General features: G+C 50.0%; 1 protein-coding gene across 2 annotated transcripts in view; it reads left to right on the top strand.

The window, feature by feature from the left end:
- Positions 1–16,897, top strand: part of LOC126518332 (lactosylceramide 4-alpha-galactosyltransferase-like) — a 56,744-nt gene that overhangs the window by 13,836 nt on the left and 26,011 nt on the right. For both annotated transcript variants that reach the window (XM_072285251.1, XM_072285250.1), the window contains exon 2: positions 11,539–11,640. In XM_072285251.1, the coding sequence (XP_072141352.1) occupies positions 11,580–11,640 (61 nt within the window). In that variant the 5' untranslated portion in view covers positions 11,539–11,579. The remainder of the gene's footprint in view (positions 1–11,538; positions 11,641–16,897) is intronic.

The raw sequence follows: 16,897 nt of genomic DNA, 5'->3' as shown, positions 1-16,897 counted from the left end.
ACGAGGTACAGGGAACGTCCACCTCCACCAGATATGTTACGTAGGAAGACGCAGACGAAAAGCTATGTACAAATATATTTACAAGGAAAATACGCTGCGCTTGGCCAAGAGGCAACAGCCCGCGCTAGCTTCTAATCGTCGTCGTCGTCTTCACACTGCTGGCCTTTCGTGATCGCGCATATTGTGCCGTAGCAATATATACAGTAAATAAAAGAGGTCCCAGAATTGAACCCTGTGGGACACCGAAATTCACCATACCGAAATTAGATTTCACACCATGCATCTGCGTATACTACGGCCGTTCAGTTATATAACTCTTCACACGCGCATTTGCAACTCCGCGAATTCCGTAAATGTGTAATTTTCGTACTGGTATTGAATGCTTCACAGAGTCGAAGGATTTACAAAAATGCAGAAATATTTCGACAGAGAACTGTCTCTTTTCAAGATAGCTAATTATGGTATTTCTGATATCAAAAATGCTGTTTGAGTTGATTTGCCGGATTGAAAGCCATACCGTTGTTGACAAATTAAATTTTTAACTTGTATGAAATTATTTAGCCCATTAAAAGGTACGTGCTGAGCTACTTTTGAAAAAAATTAGCAGTACCGAAAGTGGACGATAAATGTTCGGGTCGTGTTGGCTGCCTCCTTTGAACAAAACGGTAACACGCGCCACTTTCAGTTTGTCTGGAAATACTCCAGTGAACAGCGTTCTATTGCGTATATGCGTAAGTGGGCCAGCGATAATATTAACAACATATTTCATAGGAAAGACAGCAATTCCATCCTCTCCAGGTGAGCACGTGTTCCCAAAGGTAATAATGATCCCAACGACTTCATCTGTTGAAGTAGCTGACAAAAAACATGAGTCTATAGTCTTGGTTAAATAAGGCTTAACGGATGCATGGTACGCTCCTGCTGCTATAAAGTGATCGTTAGGTTTATTAGCAAGTAAGACCCCTGAACAAGTTACTTCATTGGTCCTTAATTCCGAGGCAAGGTCATCTTTCTTGCCCCTTATCATTGAGTTGATGCCTTGCCAAACTAGTTTAGAGTTGTGCAAGATAGACGAAAACTTATTAGTATAGAATAAATACGTTGCCTTCTTCAAATCTCAATTTAATTTCTTCCGGAACGTCTGAAACTCAAATTACCCATCCGGATTTCTTGTTTGCAAAAAGCGAACAAACATTTTTTTTTTTTGTTCAATTACATTCAAAAGTGCTGCTGTCATCTATTCTTTTGTAGCTTTCCTGTGCTTTTCTATAGTTTATGAAGTGCCATAGCATTCTAATATTTCTTTAATAAATATATCGGACGCATCAGATGAGTCTGCTTCATTGTATACGTCAGTCCAGTTGATATTAGACATCAAATTAAAAATCGGGCGGTACTGTTATTATCATAAACTCTCCGTGGGCATGTGGTAACATTTATTTTCGCGTTCTTCGTAAAGAGCGAGAAACAGGGAAATGATCACTGCTTCCAGATGAAAATACACCGGACATATTGCAGTCCGGAGGGTATTTAGTAAAACACAGGTCCATTGATGTTTCCGACTGTAGTGATATGCGCGTGGGCAAATCAATAACCTTCTTGCAGCCGTTTCACAGTTTTTTTCGCTCAACCTAATTATTTGGGCGTCATCTTCAACATGGTAATATTAAAATCACCTAACGCAGTGATGCGCCGTTTCTTAAGGCTTGCATGCTTCAAAAAGGAATCAATCCAAGGAAAGAATTTATCTGAATTGCCTTGAGGGGCTATACACAACCATTACGGCAATTCTACAATTAACAATGCAGACTGTTCCAAACGAAATCATCAACGACAGAATAACTGGACAAGATGTCAAAGGACAACCGGTTATGAACATATAAAGACACGCCACCACTTCGCTTTGCGTCTCTAAACACTGAGATGGGTTTGTAGTCAGAAAGCTGTATGACATCTAAATTTGAACAAAACCATGTTTCTGGAAAAGCAATAAAATCATAAGTAAAGGACAGCTTCTGTAACTCGGCATCTACTTCTGATTTATTTCTTCAGCTGTAACAGTTTAAATGGCACAAGGATGATGTATTTCGCGAATTGTAAGCACCATTTTTTAACATGTCAGAAAATTATTCGGAAGTGAAGTCTGCCATCGTTATGCAAGTGTAATGCACATTCCTGAATTTACACGCCCTTAAACAATCTTACCAATGTCCTCCTCGCAAGCGATTTTAATGGCTCGTGCTCCTGTTTGCTTTTCAAGTCAAACGTGGGCTTCAAGAAAGGATGCATTTCTGAATACGGGGGTAAGGGCCCACACAGCTTCGCTGGTCGTCCTTCTTCACGGAGCTTTAAAGCTATGAGTATTTTTTTCCACGGGTTATTTGCAGCACTGAGTCTGGAACCGTCGTTGTTGCAACCATCAGTCAGTCGCATCATTACTGGTGGGGCTGGGGTCATTACGGTTGAGGGAACATAAAAACGCTTGTGAGAATTCTCTCCACGCTGCAAGAGAAAGCAACAGTCAAGAACGCTTCCTTGACTGCGGCAAGATTCTCGAAGTTGTGCGATGTCTGTACGGAAATCTCATCACAATCGTCCACCCAAAGAATTTCAGGCACGGCTAAATGAAATCCAATTAAAGCCGCGTCCTACACGCAGATAACCGCTTTGACTGCTCAATCTCTGGCGCACAATGTAGCGACTAAAAAATGAAATCATGCAGATAAAATTCGGTTGCTCATAGTCGGTAGCTCACAGTTATTACTAGAAATTAAAGGTGCAAGTGTTGTATGCAAACCAATATTGTTTTTTTTTTTCACTAAACTAGCAACATCATTTATTGCTATATGGTACACAAAGAACAAACAAATATAATGACGTGAATATGTGGCAGACCACCGCTCGTTCAGTGGTGTCCCTCGCGCTGCGACCTACTCTTTCTTTGAGTGACGTAACCCAGAGCAAACTGATCCCAAAGCGTACCATTACAAAATACGGCCCCTGTAGCGGTGTCCTTGCGTCGACGTTTCGAGACCCTAACTACGGCCCTAGCCACTCATGGGGTGTTTCTCGAGCGTCCTAGTCATTGTTTTGAACAGCCTCTTCCTCCATCTCACGGGGCTTGACGATGACATGGCGAGAACAGTAATCTGCCGACTGTGATGGCGCAACGACTGCAACGCTAGGGTGTTTAAAATTCCTGTTTTATCTTATAATCAAGCACCAGCCGCACATTCCCAACTTGGGAATCGGAGCGAAATGTGTATCTATATTCGCTTGAAACCCTCTAAGAGTCTAGCAAATGGTACCACTTCAAAAGACAGTTCTTGACGGCGCCTGATGAAGGTGCTTTATGCCTTAGGACAGAAATTGCACGAAGGTATAAAGTGGCATGAGCGGCTACGGGTCCTGCGGAGACTGAATATTCCAAAGACAGATGCAGGTTGGCCTAATTTCTTGTGGCATAGCTGTGAATGCCATCGAATGCCAACGCTACGTCATTGTGCTGACTGCGAAAAGCTCATAGGAGCTGTACACACGTCGCACCAATGCTAAATCATAGCCGAAGTCAGATATGCGCTGTAGCATACAACAGGCTAGTATGTGCAAACCAGTGGGAAGAAATCTCCTTAAAGAATACCCAGGCCATCATTAGTATATAGAAAAATCTAGCGAGAATGTTACACATCGCCAAGATTTTAATGCAATTACTCTGTGAGAAGCAGTGGACCCACTGACTTTTATTGAGCCGATTTTAAAGCGAAAGCTTTACTAACAACTTCCAGTCGAGTTTCGCCGTCGCCGTCAATTTGACCTTCATTTGACCGCAGCTGCGCTGTAGCTGTGGCAACGCATCGCGCGTACTTGGCGGATGCGCTCTCCGTCGCTGGCAGCCGCCTGACCACGGGACTTGCCGTGCGCCTGGCTAAGAGGAGCACGGGGCTCGCCTAGTCAGTGCGAGGTTGACCAAGGACGAGAGCGAGGCCGGGCAAAGCCACCTAGAAAAAATTCTAGGTGGGTTTGGGCCGGGCCGTCTTCTCTGAGCGTTGCGCGGGAGCGGTGAAGGTTTCTAGCCGCCGTCGCCAAGCGGCGTCTGACCACCCCGCCGATATCGCTCGGCGAGCTGCTTCAGTAGTCAAAGGGAGCGGAAAACAGGGTGAGCGCTCGTCCTTTTTGCTCGTCCTGAGCGGCGCTACTAGCCTTAAACAGCCGTCATACCTGGCTTAAGGAACTTTGTTACCTAATTATAGTAACTACAACTAAATCGAATGTTAACCGAGTGAAACAAAGACTTAAGCAGGCTAAGCCAACCTTTCCCTTTGCACATCCAGGGCTACCTGAGCTAGGCCGCAGTCAATTTTTTGTTGCATATGGGGCCATCATCTTATTAGCCGTGTGGCACCCCCGAAGCAGTTGCATGTTGTTCTCACTCATGATCTCGGTAACCTCCATTGCTAACATTGACGCGATCTGCTGCTGCTACTAAAATGCAGCTGATTGGCGTTTCAAATGCGTATTAGCGTCGTCTGCCCGGCGTCTGTTGTGCCTCAGGCATGCGCGGCCAGGTGATCTGCGGACTTTATGTACCTTAGTCGTAACTGGTTGTAATAAACGGCTCCATTGTGCCAGCGTGCAAGTCCTGGTCACTTTGTGATTCGGATGGGATCAGCATGGGCGAGGTTGCACGCGTTCTGCTCAGAGACCAGCACTACTGACGTCTACTCAGAAAGGCTTCAAATGCTTAGAACGCCAAATGTAATAGACGCAAGACTCTCCGAGTCTTCCTCACTCTCCTAAGCAAAAGAAACTTACCTGACGCTGGGACTTCCCTTGTTGCCAAATAAGCCGACCAAAGTAAATAAAGTCCGAAGATGCTGCAGCAACGCTAAGCTCCAAAAGGGTCAGTCGTCTATGAAGAGCGCCAATTTTCACCGTCTGAAGCGGGAGATAAGTGAAATCGTCGTGCTCTTCATTGTCACGCTAATGAAACTTGCGTCGACTTCATCGAAAATATCCTCAGGGATCGCCTCATTGTTGGCCTGCGCTCGAAGGGGATTCACTGGCTCCTACTCCTACGGAGAAACTTCGGTAAATTTTTCAAGGCGCCACCTGACACGTTCATCCCGCCCAGTACGCACAAATACGCTCACCAACCGAAACTAGCTTTGCGGTCACTCGCACGATTTACCTGATGCAAACGCAGCCACTGACTCAAGCGGTTCCTTATGCGTCTCTATGATTGTGACTGCCAGAAGCAGGAACACCCTGACAGACACGCCGCAGTTCTGACCAGATGAGGTGCACATAAACAACGCGTTTGGAGACTTATGCACAGACGTACTCCATAGACTGTGTAGGAAAAGCGGTATGTCTAGATGCGCTGGAAGTTGTCGATCTCTGGACGCCACGCGATAGGAGCATCGTATTCTGTGTAAACAAGTATGTGAACAGTCGACGCCATTGTGTCCTAATCAGTGACGGTGTATCAGTATACAAAATATGAATGTGACGCTCCGTTGTTCGAAAACTCAACCACGCAACTTGGCAGTTCTAATCGGAAAGAGCGCTGGCCTTGACTATAATGCTTGTGATTGTAGCATGACCAATACCTGAATTTCAGAGATGGACGGGTGGCAGTGCACTGCCTATGTTCATGATCAGTGCAGTGCCCTGGGCGTCTTCAGCGCGTGTCCTCGAAATGAAAGAACCGCAAGTAGTCATGGTTAGTTTTGCACTTAAAAACAATTGTGATGGTTGAGAGACGTTCAAATTGACTTCATTGTAAGAGTTCTTCTCCGCAGATTGAAGTACCGTTTTCTTCGCTGTTAATAGCCCGCATAGAGGTGGCGTGAAACGGCGACTAGTATAATGCCCCAAATGCGGCTGTTACTCATTTATCAGAAAGGGCACGACTTGTTTGCGATAACGTGACCAGGTTCTTCGAAGCTTGAGTTAAAGTAAAAGGTTTTGGGTTGTATTGATTGTGTAAAACGTATGGAAACACTTGAATTTGACTTTGAATTAGAGCACTGTACAGGGACACCGCCAATTTGTTTTTGTTTTAAGTTGTATAAAAGGGTCCGAGAAGAAACCGTATGTCAGGCGACTTGCCCATACAGACGTGTGCCTTGTAACCTATAAACATATACAGTGGGGCCAATGCAAGCTATGTGGACAGGAGAGGCTTGACGCGGGAGCAACGCCAGTAGAGGAAAGATTGCAATCGCATCCCTTTAAACGTAATTGGGCACAGGCTTCTGTTATAGGCAAGGATTCGGGCAAAAGCTTGCCAGCCAACTAATCGTTAAATTCTACAGCCTTGTAGTTTAGTTTGTCCTCTTTCTATCGTTTCATGCATCGAGTTACTGACCATGAAAATACACCCATACTTTCACCACTCCAGCCTATAATGGGACCAAAGCCCCAGACTCGCGCCAACCTGTCGGTTTTTATAATGGTGAGTGAGATTTGAGGGCTGTTTCGTCGGAGTGTGTAAATAAACCATCGGCGCCATGAATAGTGCAACACGCGTGTGATGTTTGCTTGTTTGAAAGAGGCGCGCGGGCGCCATCACTCGAGAAAAGAGGAGGAAGAGAAAACTTGGCTCGTGCTGTGAATTCAAGTGGTCAGTGCTGCAACCGCTGTTGTAAATATAACTTGTAAATAGTTGCTCGTTTTACTGACTCTTCCTTCGCGTAACATTGTGGTGGAGGTGGAACGTTCCCCGTCCTCGCCACGGAGCTCCGAAGCGGCCGCACCGTCGTCTTCTCAGCCATGGCTTTCGATGGAACCACCTCGTCGCCACCTACGCCTGCGGGGCCTACCGCAACGTACGTTACGGTTCCTAGACTCCCTGATACTGTGACATTCTCCATCGAAAATGACGTTGACGTCGACGACTGGCTCAGCATGTATGAGCGTGGTAGCCAAAGCCACTACTGGGACCCTACCGTCATGCTTGCCAGTGTGATCTTTTATCTGGACGGGACACCGCGTGTCTGGTTTCGCACCCATGAGGACGAGCTGTCTAGCTGGGACATCTTCAAAGAGCGGCTTCGCGATCAATTTGGCAACTCGTCAGGTGGCCAACAGGTTGCGCGAAGAGAGCTTGCCACCAGTGTCCAGTCGTCAACCGAATCGTATGTTTCCTACATACAGGCAGTGCTCGCGCTTTGCCGGAAAGTCGACAAGCACATGACCGGGATTGACAAGGTGGGCTATATCCTAAGAGGCATCGAGGACAACGCCTTCAATTTGCTCCTCTATAACGACGTTTCTACCGTCAACGCCATCGTCAAAGAATGCCGCCGCTTCGAGGTAGCCAAAAGGCGCCGCGTCGTCACACACTTTTCCCGGAACCCAGACACCCCTGCCACGTCCCCTCTCTCCGCTGTTACCGCCACACGACCATTTCAAGAGAACGCCACCCGTATCGTTCGCCGCGAGATTGAAGCGGCGAGTCCGGCCCCCCTTCATGCACGACCCCCTGAAGGCACCTTTGACCAAGCGGCCCCCACTATTTCCGTTATCCAAGAAGTTGTGCGGCAAGAAATCGCAAACCTTGGCATCCCTACCGCCTGCTCTGTCTCCCGACCTGATTCGGCCCCCATTTCCATGTAAGCAACCTGTAAAGACCAGTATTTCGCTCCCAGACCACGCCATCCTGCCGAATGGCGAACCCCAGACGACAAACCGATCTGCTTCCGCTGCCGCCGCGTTGGTCATGTGTGCCGCCACTGCCGCACCACCTGGATACCGCCGTACTGGAGCTCATTCCTTGCTCCTCGCCCATACGCCGACGCTTGCCGTTATTCACCTCGCCGTCTGTACCCTACTTCTGATGCGCCTTACAGCCGCTCCTCCGTGCGATCGCCGTCGCCTGAACGCCGTCACTCCCCGTCACCCCAGCCTCGCCGCTTTTCCTCGCCAAAAAGCCGGGCGGAAAACTAGGCCATGCAGCTCTTGCAGGTAGTGCTGCATCACGTTCGTCCTGTCCAAATCCTCCGTTGACGCTCCTCATCAACACGAACCTAATTGAAGTAGACGTAGATGGTTTTCCGTTGACGGCATTAATTCATATTGGAGCCCAAGTGTCCATAATGAGCACTAACCTATTTCGTCGGCTCAAAAAAGTTCTTACGCCTGCCATCACTCGAGCCGTACGCGCCGCCAATGGCGCCACTGTTGCCGCCAGGGGTATGTGCACTGCTCGCATAGGAATTGCTGGCCGCCAAGTTCCAGTCCAGTTCACCGGGCTGAACAGTTGCCCTCATGTCCTAATCTTCAGGCTCGACTTTCTGACGACGCATTCTGCCCTCATAGACTGTGTCACCGGTACGCTGTGCCTAGAGCTTCCTCTTCTTTCAGACCTTCGCCCCGAACAACCGAACACCCTCAGCACTACAGCGTTTGTTTGCTTACGTCCCATGGTCACTCCCGACCTCGCACCTGACCAAGCAGCCGCCCTATATCGCCTTTTGCTTTCCTACCGCGACATATTTGACAGTCACTTGTTAAGCATCGGATAAACACTGCTGCTGTTCCGATTCACTGCCGAACTTATCGCGTGTCCACGGCAAAGCGGCAAGTTACTCAGCAGGAAGTAAACAAGATGCTCACCAGAGGCATTGTTGAGCCCTCGTCGAGTCCTGGGGCGGCGTCGGTCGTGCTCGTCAAAAAGAAAGATGGCACGTCGCGTTTCTGCGTTGATTACCGCCACCTGAACCGAATTACTAAAGAGGACGTTTACCCTTTACCACGAATCGACGATGCCCTTTATTGTCTTTACGGTGCCAAATACATTTCGTCCATCGACCTTCGATCTGGCTATTGGCAGATTTCCGTCGATGAGCAAGACCAAGAAAAGACCGCTTTCGTCACTCCAGATGGCCTCTGCCAATTCAAGGTTATGCCTTTCGGTTTATGCAATGCCCCGCCACGTTCGAACACATAATCGACTCTCTGCTTCAAGGTTTCAAAAGGTCAACTTGCCTTTGTTACCTCGAGGATGTCCTTGTATTCTCTCCTACATTTGAAACGCACCTTCAGCGCGTCGCAGCTATCCTTGACGTCTTCCGCAAGGCTGGGCTCCAAATAAACTCATTGAAGTGCCCCTGCGGGCGCCGACAGATTACAGTGCTAGGCCATCTCGTCGAAGCTTCCGGAGTACAACCCGACCCGGAGAAGGTTCGAGCGGTAACGGCTTTTCGTGTACCTCAGTCTGTCAAAGACGTCCAGAGTTTTGTGGGGCTCTGTTCTTATTTCCGACGGTGCGTGAAAGATTTCGCAGGAATCGCGCGACCACTCACGAAACTTCTGACGAAAGACGTGCCTTTTACGTGGGGTTACCCTCAGGCTGCCACATTTTCACGCCTTATCACATTTCTTATTAATCCACCGGTTTTCGCCCACTTTGACCCGTCCGCACCTACAGAGGTCCGAACCGATGCCAGTGGTTATGGGATCGGCGCCGTCTTATCGCTAAGCCAACACGGATCCGACCTCTTTATAGCCTATGCTAGCCGGCTCCTGACAACTGCAGAGTGCAACTATTCCATTACCGAGCGCGAATGTCTTGCTCTCGTCTGGGCTGTTTCGAATTTCCGCCCATATTTATATGGCAAACTCTTCTCAGTAATCACAGACCATCAGGCAACTCTGTTGGCTTTCGTCGCTCAAGGCTCCTACTGACCGGCTTGTTCGTTGGGCCCTCCGACTACAAGAATATCCCCGCACATTGACTTACAAGTCGGGACGACAACACCAGGACGCAGATTGCCTCTCTCGCTACGCAGTCGAAGACGCGACCTCTACGTCTGATACTGACGTCTGATACTGAGACTGACACCGACGCCTGTGTTCTCTCCGTTTTTCCACTGCTTCATGTCGCCGACGAGCAGCGCCGTGACCCGTCCTTGCGTATCATCGTTGATCGCCTGCAGTCGGCACTTGCCGACAGTTTCCTTTGCTTATTCACACTTCAAGATGGCGTACTCTACCGCCACATTGATCACCCCGACGGCCCTGCATTACTTCTTGTGATCCCTAAACACCTTCGCTCGGCTGTTCTCCACGAACTTCATGACCTCCCCACTGCCGGTCACCTGGGTGTGTCACGTACCTACGACCGGATCCGCCAACGCTTCTTTTGGCCATGGGCTTGTTCGCTGCGTTCGAAGATGCGTAGCTGCGTGTGAGAAATGTCAGCGACGCAACACACCATTGACGCTCCCTGCTGGCTACCTTCAACCACTCGACTTCCCGCGGAACCATGCTTTCAGGTTGGTTTGGACTTACTTGGGCCTTTTCCTCTTTCTACCTCTTGGAACAGGTGCATCGCTGTGAGTACGCCATGCGCTACGCCATCACCCGAGCGCTTCCTACAAGCTGCGCCCAGATGTCGCCGATTTTCTTCTACGCGACGTGATTTTATTACATGGAGGTGCGCGACAACTTCTCACAGACCGTGGCTGGACATTTCCTATCAAAAGTTATCGCGGACATCCTGCAGTCCTGTGCCACGAGGCACAGGCTATCCGCGTTATACCATCCGCAAACAAATGGTCTCACGGAGCGTCTCAATCGCACTCTGACAGACATGCTCGCGAAATATGTCTCTTCATAACACACTGACAGGGACCTCGCTCTACCGTTCGTCATATTTGCTTATAATTCATCGCGCCATGACATAGCCAGTTATTCCCCATTTTTCCTTCTGTTCGGCCGAGAATCAGCACTACTCCTCGACACAACCCTCCCTGCTCACTGGCACCGACCAGTAATATGCAGTTGACGCCATCGCCCGCTGTGCCCACACATCGGAAATTGGCCGTGACCACCTTCTGAAATCCCAACACAGTCAAAGGCGTTCGTACGACCAGCGACACCGAGACGTGCACTTCCCGCCTGGTTCTTTGGTGCTTCTATTGTCTCCGTCGTGTGAGGTCGGCCTGTCAGAAAAACGGCTGTCTCGTTACACAGGCCCATACCGAGTGCTTCGTGCCGTGACTCCCGTCACCTACGATATCGCACCTGGCGCCCGATCTGCTTCCCAGTCCAGTCATATCGTGCACGTTACACGACTGAAGCAAAGCAGTATCACCTTCCCAGTGGTGACATTTAGACGCTCCGGGACGTCGCTTCTGCCGCCGGGGGATTATGCTACACGTGTGTGATATTTACGTGTTTGAACGAGGCGCGTGGGTGTAATCACTCAAGAAAAGAGGTGGACGAACAAACTGGGCACGGGGTATGAATCCAACCGCTCAGCGCTGTAACCGCTGTTTTAAATATAACCTGTAAATAGTTGCTCGGCTTACTTCCTTCGTCCTTCGCGTAACAACAGCATCATGCAATATTGTTCACGAGAGCTCTTTGGTTGCTGACGTGGCCGCGAGGTGAAAGTATGTCGCGTCTTCTGCTTTTACGTCGCTTTTTCTGCGCACATATGCCTTCTAAGTTCTCGTCAGCTTTGTTGTTCACTAAGTTGTAGGGTGTTCCCACATCAAGAGTAACGATGCACCATGATTCTTTTTTGAGGAACACTCGGGACGAACTCAACGGGCGGAACGAGTACAACCATGGTGGGACAGGGCTGGACATTGGGTAACGCCTCGGACCAAGGACCTCATGCTGCCCCTGGTGAGCACGTTTTTAAAAGAATGTTTTATTTAAAGGCTACATCAGCAACTTCACAACAACAATCTGATAGGTCGACGGTGTTGTCGGTGAAATAATTGTTCAAATAATTTTTTGTCGATTTTGGTGTCTTCTACACAGTTTAACTGCCTTGGCAGTAGTAAAGCTAGTGCATACAATAGAAATAAGCATACTAATGTAAAGGTAGAGGGCGCCATATTGAGTAATAAAATCAGCAAATCGATGTACCTGGTAAATGCATTCGGAGCAAGCATTATATACGTATACTTCAAGCGGCACACAATTAAATGATTTAAACGGAACTCGAAGAGATAGAAATATGTCCTCTCTTTATCTAAATCTTCATTAGAGCGAAGAAATCAGAAATTGCCAGCAATCACTTTATTCGAAAAGTGTCTGGGAGTTTTAATGTGACTTTTTTCAAGAAAGAGAGGTTACCGCGCTCTGCTTCTAAGGTTTAAACTTCTTTTGCACGATGTTTTGTTCATAAGGGATATGATTCCTAAAGACTGTGTAATGTCATCGCGGCCTCTCAACTACAGCTCTTGCTGTCTGTTCCGCAAAAGAAACGCCCATTATAAGAGAAATATATTTAAGTGATAGTCTTTTCCACGAACATATAATATTTTCATTTCTCTGCTCATTGCTGGCGATGAGAAACACGGTGGTGTGAATGAAGCAGTAGTGGCAGCTTCACTGCACGATTTGACGCGTACTTACTAGTTCTCTTGTGCGTCATGGTTCTTTACTTACCCAGTCAAGTCCTCATGATGGAGGCGCAGTTGCTACTTTGCTTCAATAATTTGCATTAACTTTCCCGCTATTACCTGATGGACCTAATTTCCGTCACAACTTATCTGTTCATCATTTGATATATGTTTTCTGGCTTTTGCGTGCGCGGCTGACATAGGTCGAAGTGTCGGACAAAGTTCCGTTTACCCAAGTTCAGAACAACAACAAAAAAAAAAAAACATGTGTTTCGTTTATTCCAAGCTCACTGGCATTGGGAATGTGGGCGCAAAGTGCCTCGAGAGGTCAGTCACGCGGCGATTTCGCGTGTATTCTTAGGCTTCTTTCAGGCTCGGAAAAACACTTTATGTAGTACGTATTCAGCAACAAATACTTGTATCGAGAGTCTGTCATGCTGCTGTACAATTTTCTCAGTGACACTATCATCAAGTTGTAACATTTGTTAAGTAGCATAAGTTATTAAGAGCAATTGTGCAATTAGGCGGACTGCAATAAATAATCTGGGTATCTCCAAACGACGGCAAACGACATTACCTTGGTTTTGTCCAGCTACGTGGTATTTGCATATATTTGTGTATCGGTGAAAGATAGCTGACACAATCTGTATATTGCTGTCTCAGCTATTCGCGTGCAGACAATATGTAAGAACAATGTATGTATAGAACACCTCCTTATTCCGCACACTTATCAAAATTACAACCTCGAGGGTGGATTGAATGTTCAAACGCCATTTTCATATAATCTGTGTTTCTGAATGCTCTGAAAATGGGTGCATTCGTTAGCGGAACGCCTTTTCTTTATTTTAGGTCGCCTAAAGGGTGTTCCTGCGAAATACACACCTTTCAGAATTTAAGGGTTGTCGTCACTGGCATCTCAAGCTAATGAAAAGCCACGAATGTCTATGCCAGCGGTTTGTGCCAAGTCATTGTTTGAGCGAATCGTAAGGTCACAGTATACACCGCATGTCATCCTGCTTCGTCATGTACATGGCTTCGAGGGCTGGGTGCAGTGGAAAGCAGTTTGTTTTCTTTTAGTTCCTTCCCTGCCTTTTGCTTTTCAGCACTGCCTTCCTTGAAGTTGTTACAGCTCGGTGATGTTTTATAGATCAGTTGCCAATTGTATAAATCATTATTAGCCCGTCAGCCAATCATAGTTCTTCAGGCGTACGTTTTTTCGGGTGTGTCATCGTGGCCGACAATAATCAGCGCAGTAAATCTTGCTCTTTTCCGAGCCGTATAGGTTGAAACAGGCCCTCGCAGGCGCGTGGGGAGCAATCTACAACCAGTAAAAATACAACACGGGAATACAAGTGGAAAGACACTGCATTGTCCGTCTTCTCTACGTCATCCGTTCACATCTAGCTTCGCTCAAATTGTTTCACCTTGGCGTTGATTTGTAGATAAACAGAAACACTGAAGAGTGTAGTGTCAGCCTATCAGTTCAGACTGCACTCATAAGATTGTGTATTATTCCCAGCGGTCGTGTTGCCGGAGGGGTCGAAAGACGAGTTTGGAATCTTGGACGAAATCACCTACACTCTCCATACGGTATTGAATCGCAGAGAGTGTAGCAAGCATGTGACGCCCCCTCGGGCATAATCTTGGTTCGCCCGCCAAGCTCGGTGGCCTGCTAAAGCTCGGCAGGCAACATTGGTCACTGCACCACAATAAACACCGACGAGCACGGCTGCTCGCCAGTCAGTAATCGTTCAGCACCACCACGCTGCGGAGCGTCCGTCTATCGGAGGGTGCCAGAAGCCCTCCCTTGTTCAGGAGCCCGGGTGGATCGTAACACTGGCGACAAGGATGGGATCCTCGTGACACTGGCGAAGAAGCTGGCGACGAGTACCTACGGAGCGTCCCACGCCGCCGCGAGCGGCGAAACACCGCCCCCCGTTGCTGTCGCCATGCCACTGTATGGAAGGCTCGAGCCGTTCGAGGGAGATGGGTCCACCTGGCAAATTTACGAGGAGCAAGTCCACGTGTTCTTCCGGGCAAACGACACACCCGAAGCCAAACAGCGGGACATTTTCCTGGCGAGCTGCGGGACCCGCGTCTTCAGCCTCTTGCTCGACCTTCTCAAGCCAGCCACGCCGCACGTTAAAACGCTGGGTGAGCTGCTTGCCATACTGCGCTCGCATTTTAATCCAGCACCGTCCACACTAATGGAGCGTTTCCGCTTCAACAACCGGAGCCGCCGGGAAGGCGAGACCCTCGGGCAATTCGTTGCTGCGCTACGAGGGTTAGCGAGTGCCTGCGCGTTCAGGGACCAACTGGACTCGCTGCTCCGGGACCGTTTCGTCTGCGGAATCAACAACCCCGCCATGCAGACGCGACTTCTGGAGCTTCCCGACCCGTCGCTGGACGACGCCGTGAAGGCAGCGCTGGCAATCGAAGCTGCCGCCAAGGACGCCTGCGAGATTTCCCGTGCGACTGGCTCACCGTCGGCGGAAGCGGTGGTCAACAAGTTCGCGACAAAGGGCAGTACCTGCGGTCGCTGTGGTGGTGCCCACTCCCCTTCACAGTGCCAGTTCTCTCAAGCACAATGCTTTACGTGCGGGAAAACTGGGCACCTGGCACGTGTATGCCGAAGGGGGAGGACGAACAGCAAGCAGCAGCCTGATTCAAGCCCAGGTACAACACAAGCCCGCGGCCAGGGTAGCCGTCGCAAGGGTACGCGGCGGAGGCATGCGGCAGCAAGCTGAAATTCTTCCGCGGCCAGGCTCCACGTTGTGGCCGAGGACCCGCCGATTTTCGACATGTGGCACACAGGCTTTGTACCGTCGTCTGTGCCACCATACATGCTGACCGTCGAAATCTGCGGGCAACCCATTTTCATGGAGCTGGACGGAGGGGCCAGCGTGTCTGTAATGGCCGGGAAGCTCTTCAAGCGTACCTTCCCCGGCGTGTCCGTCGAGGCTTCGGGCGTGATGCTGCGCAGCTCCTCCGGGCAACTCTCCCAGGTCCAGGGTCAGGCACAGGTCAGCGTTCGTTGTGGCGACAGGGAGGCAACCCTTCCCCTTTACTTAACGAAGGGGTCGTCGCCGACGCTGCTGGGCCGAAACTGGATTCATGTACTGGGCATTCGTCTGCCAGAGTACCCGGAAGCCAGCCTGCAGGTGGTGCAGAACTGCCAAATCTGCCAGGAGCATCAACGAGCCTCGCGTAATGTGGAAAGCACCCCCTGGCCGTTCCCACAGAGTACCTGGCCTGGCTGACGAAAAACGGAATCCGCCGGATGATGGTTCCACCGTACCACCCTGCTTCAAATGGTGCAGCCGAGCGGGTGGTGCAAACCATCAGACAAGCTCAAGAAGAGCCAGACTGGGGATTTCCGGACGCAGATTGCCCGGATACTATTTCAGTACCGGACCACGCCTCACGATGTCACTGGCCGTGCCCCCTGTGAGCTCCTGCTGGGTCGGATGGTCAAGACACCCTTGGACGTCTTGCATCCGGACCTCCGATCGATAGTGCTTTTGAAACAGCTGAAGCAGAAGCTGGCTGCTGACCAAGGATGCCGTCCCGGGCCTTTACCAGAGTTGGGAGCTCCAGTTCTCACTAGGAACTTCCGCCCTGGCCCACCCTGGTCTGCGGGACAGGTGGTGTCCCCTGCCATTGCCTCATCGCTGCTCTTGCGCATGCCAGACGGGGCCATGTGGCATAGACACGCAGACCATGTCAGACCTCGCCTCGGGACCTGGCCAGCACCCCCGACTGCCACTTCTGAGTTCCAGCCCGCAGGAGGACTAGCGGCAGCACCAGTCGCTCCCCTCAGAGCACCACCTACCTCGGAGGCGGCAACCGTAGCCAGTGATGCGGCACCCGTGGGACCGGTGTCAAGCCCGGCACCACTCGCAAGGCCGACCCCTACGGACCCTCCGGATGGAGCGAGGCTGGCCTAGGCAGCACCTGGCGTTGCCACACCCGACCCGTCGACACCGGTGCCCAGGCGGAGTACTCAACGGCGGAGGCCACCAGACCGTTACTCGCCTGGATAGCAGGCACCGTCGACCCAGCTAGGGTGAAGGCAGAGCCTCATAGTGTGAACATGGACGTTTGTTTTTCATTTAACAAACAAACTGGGGGTAAGGGGGCGTAGCAAGCATGTGACGCCCCCTCGGGCATAATCTTGGTTCGCCCGCCAAGCTCGGTGGCCTGCTAAAGCTCGGCAGGCAACATTGGTCACCGCACCACAATAAACACCGACGAGCACGGCTGCTCGCCATTCGGTAATCGTTCAGCACCACCACGTTGCGGAGCGTCCGTCTATCGGAGGGTGCCAGAAGCCCTCCTTTGTTCACGAGCCCGGGTGGATCGTGACATGGGTGTCACGATCCACCCGTTTAGGAGAAACTTTCAGAGGGTGAAATGGAGGTGGACGTTCTTTAATTGCAGCACCATCAGTTCTATCCATAGCCTCTTGTGACGCGCGAATGCCCAGACAGCGACACGTCGCAAATCTGGCTTCGTTTATGTTGTTGTTTCCG

The sequence above is a fragment of the Dermacentor andersoni genome, chromosome 11 (assembly GCF_023375885.2).
Source record: "Dermacentor andersoni chromosome 11, qqDerAnde1_hic_scaffold, whole genome shotgun sequence".
Classification (NCBI taxonomy): domain Eukaryota; kingdom Metazoa; phylum Arthropoda; class Arachnida; order Ixodida; family Ixodidae; genus Dermacentor; species Dermacentor andersoni.
The sequence above is the reverse complement of the archived record's forward strand: the minus strand, read 5'-3'. Positions and strand labels throughout refer to the sequence as shown.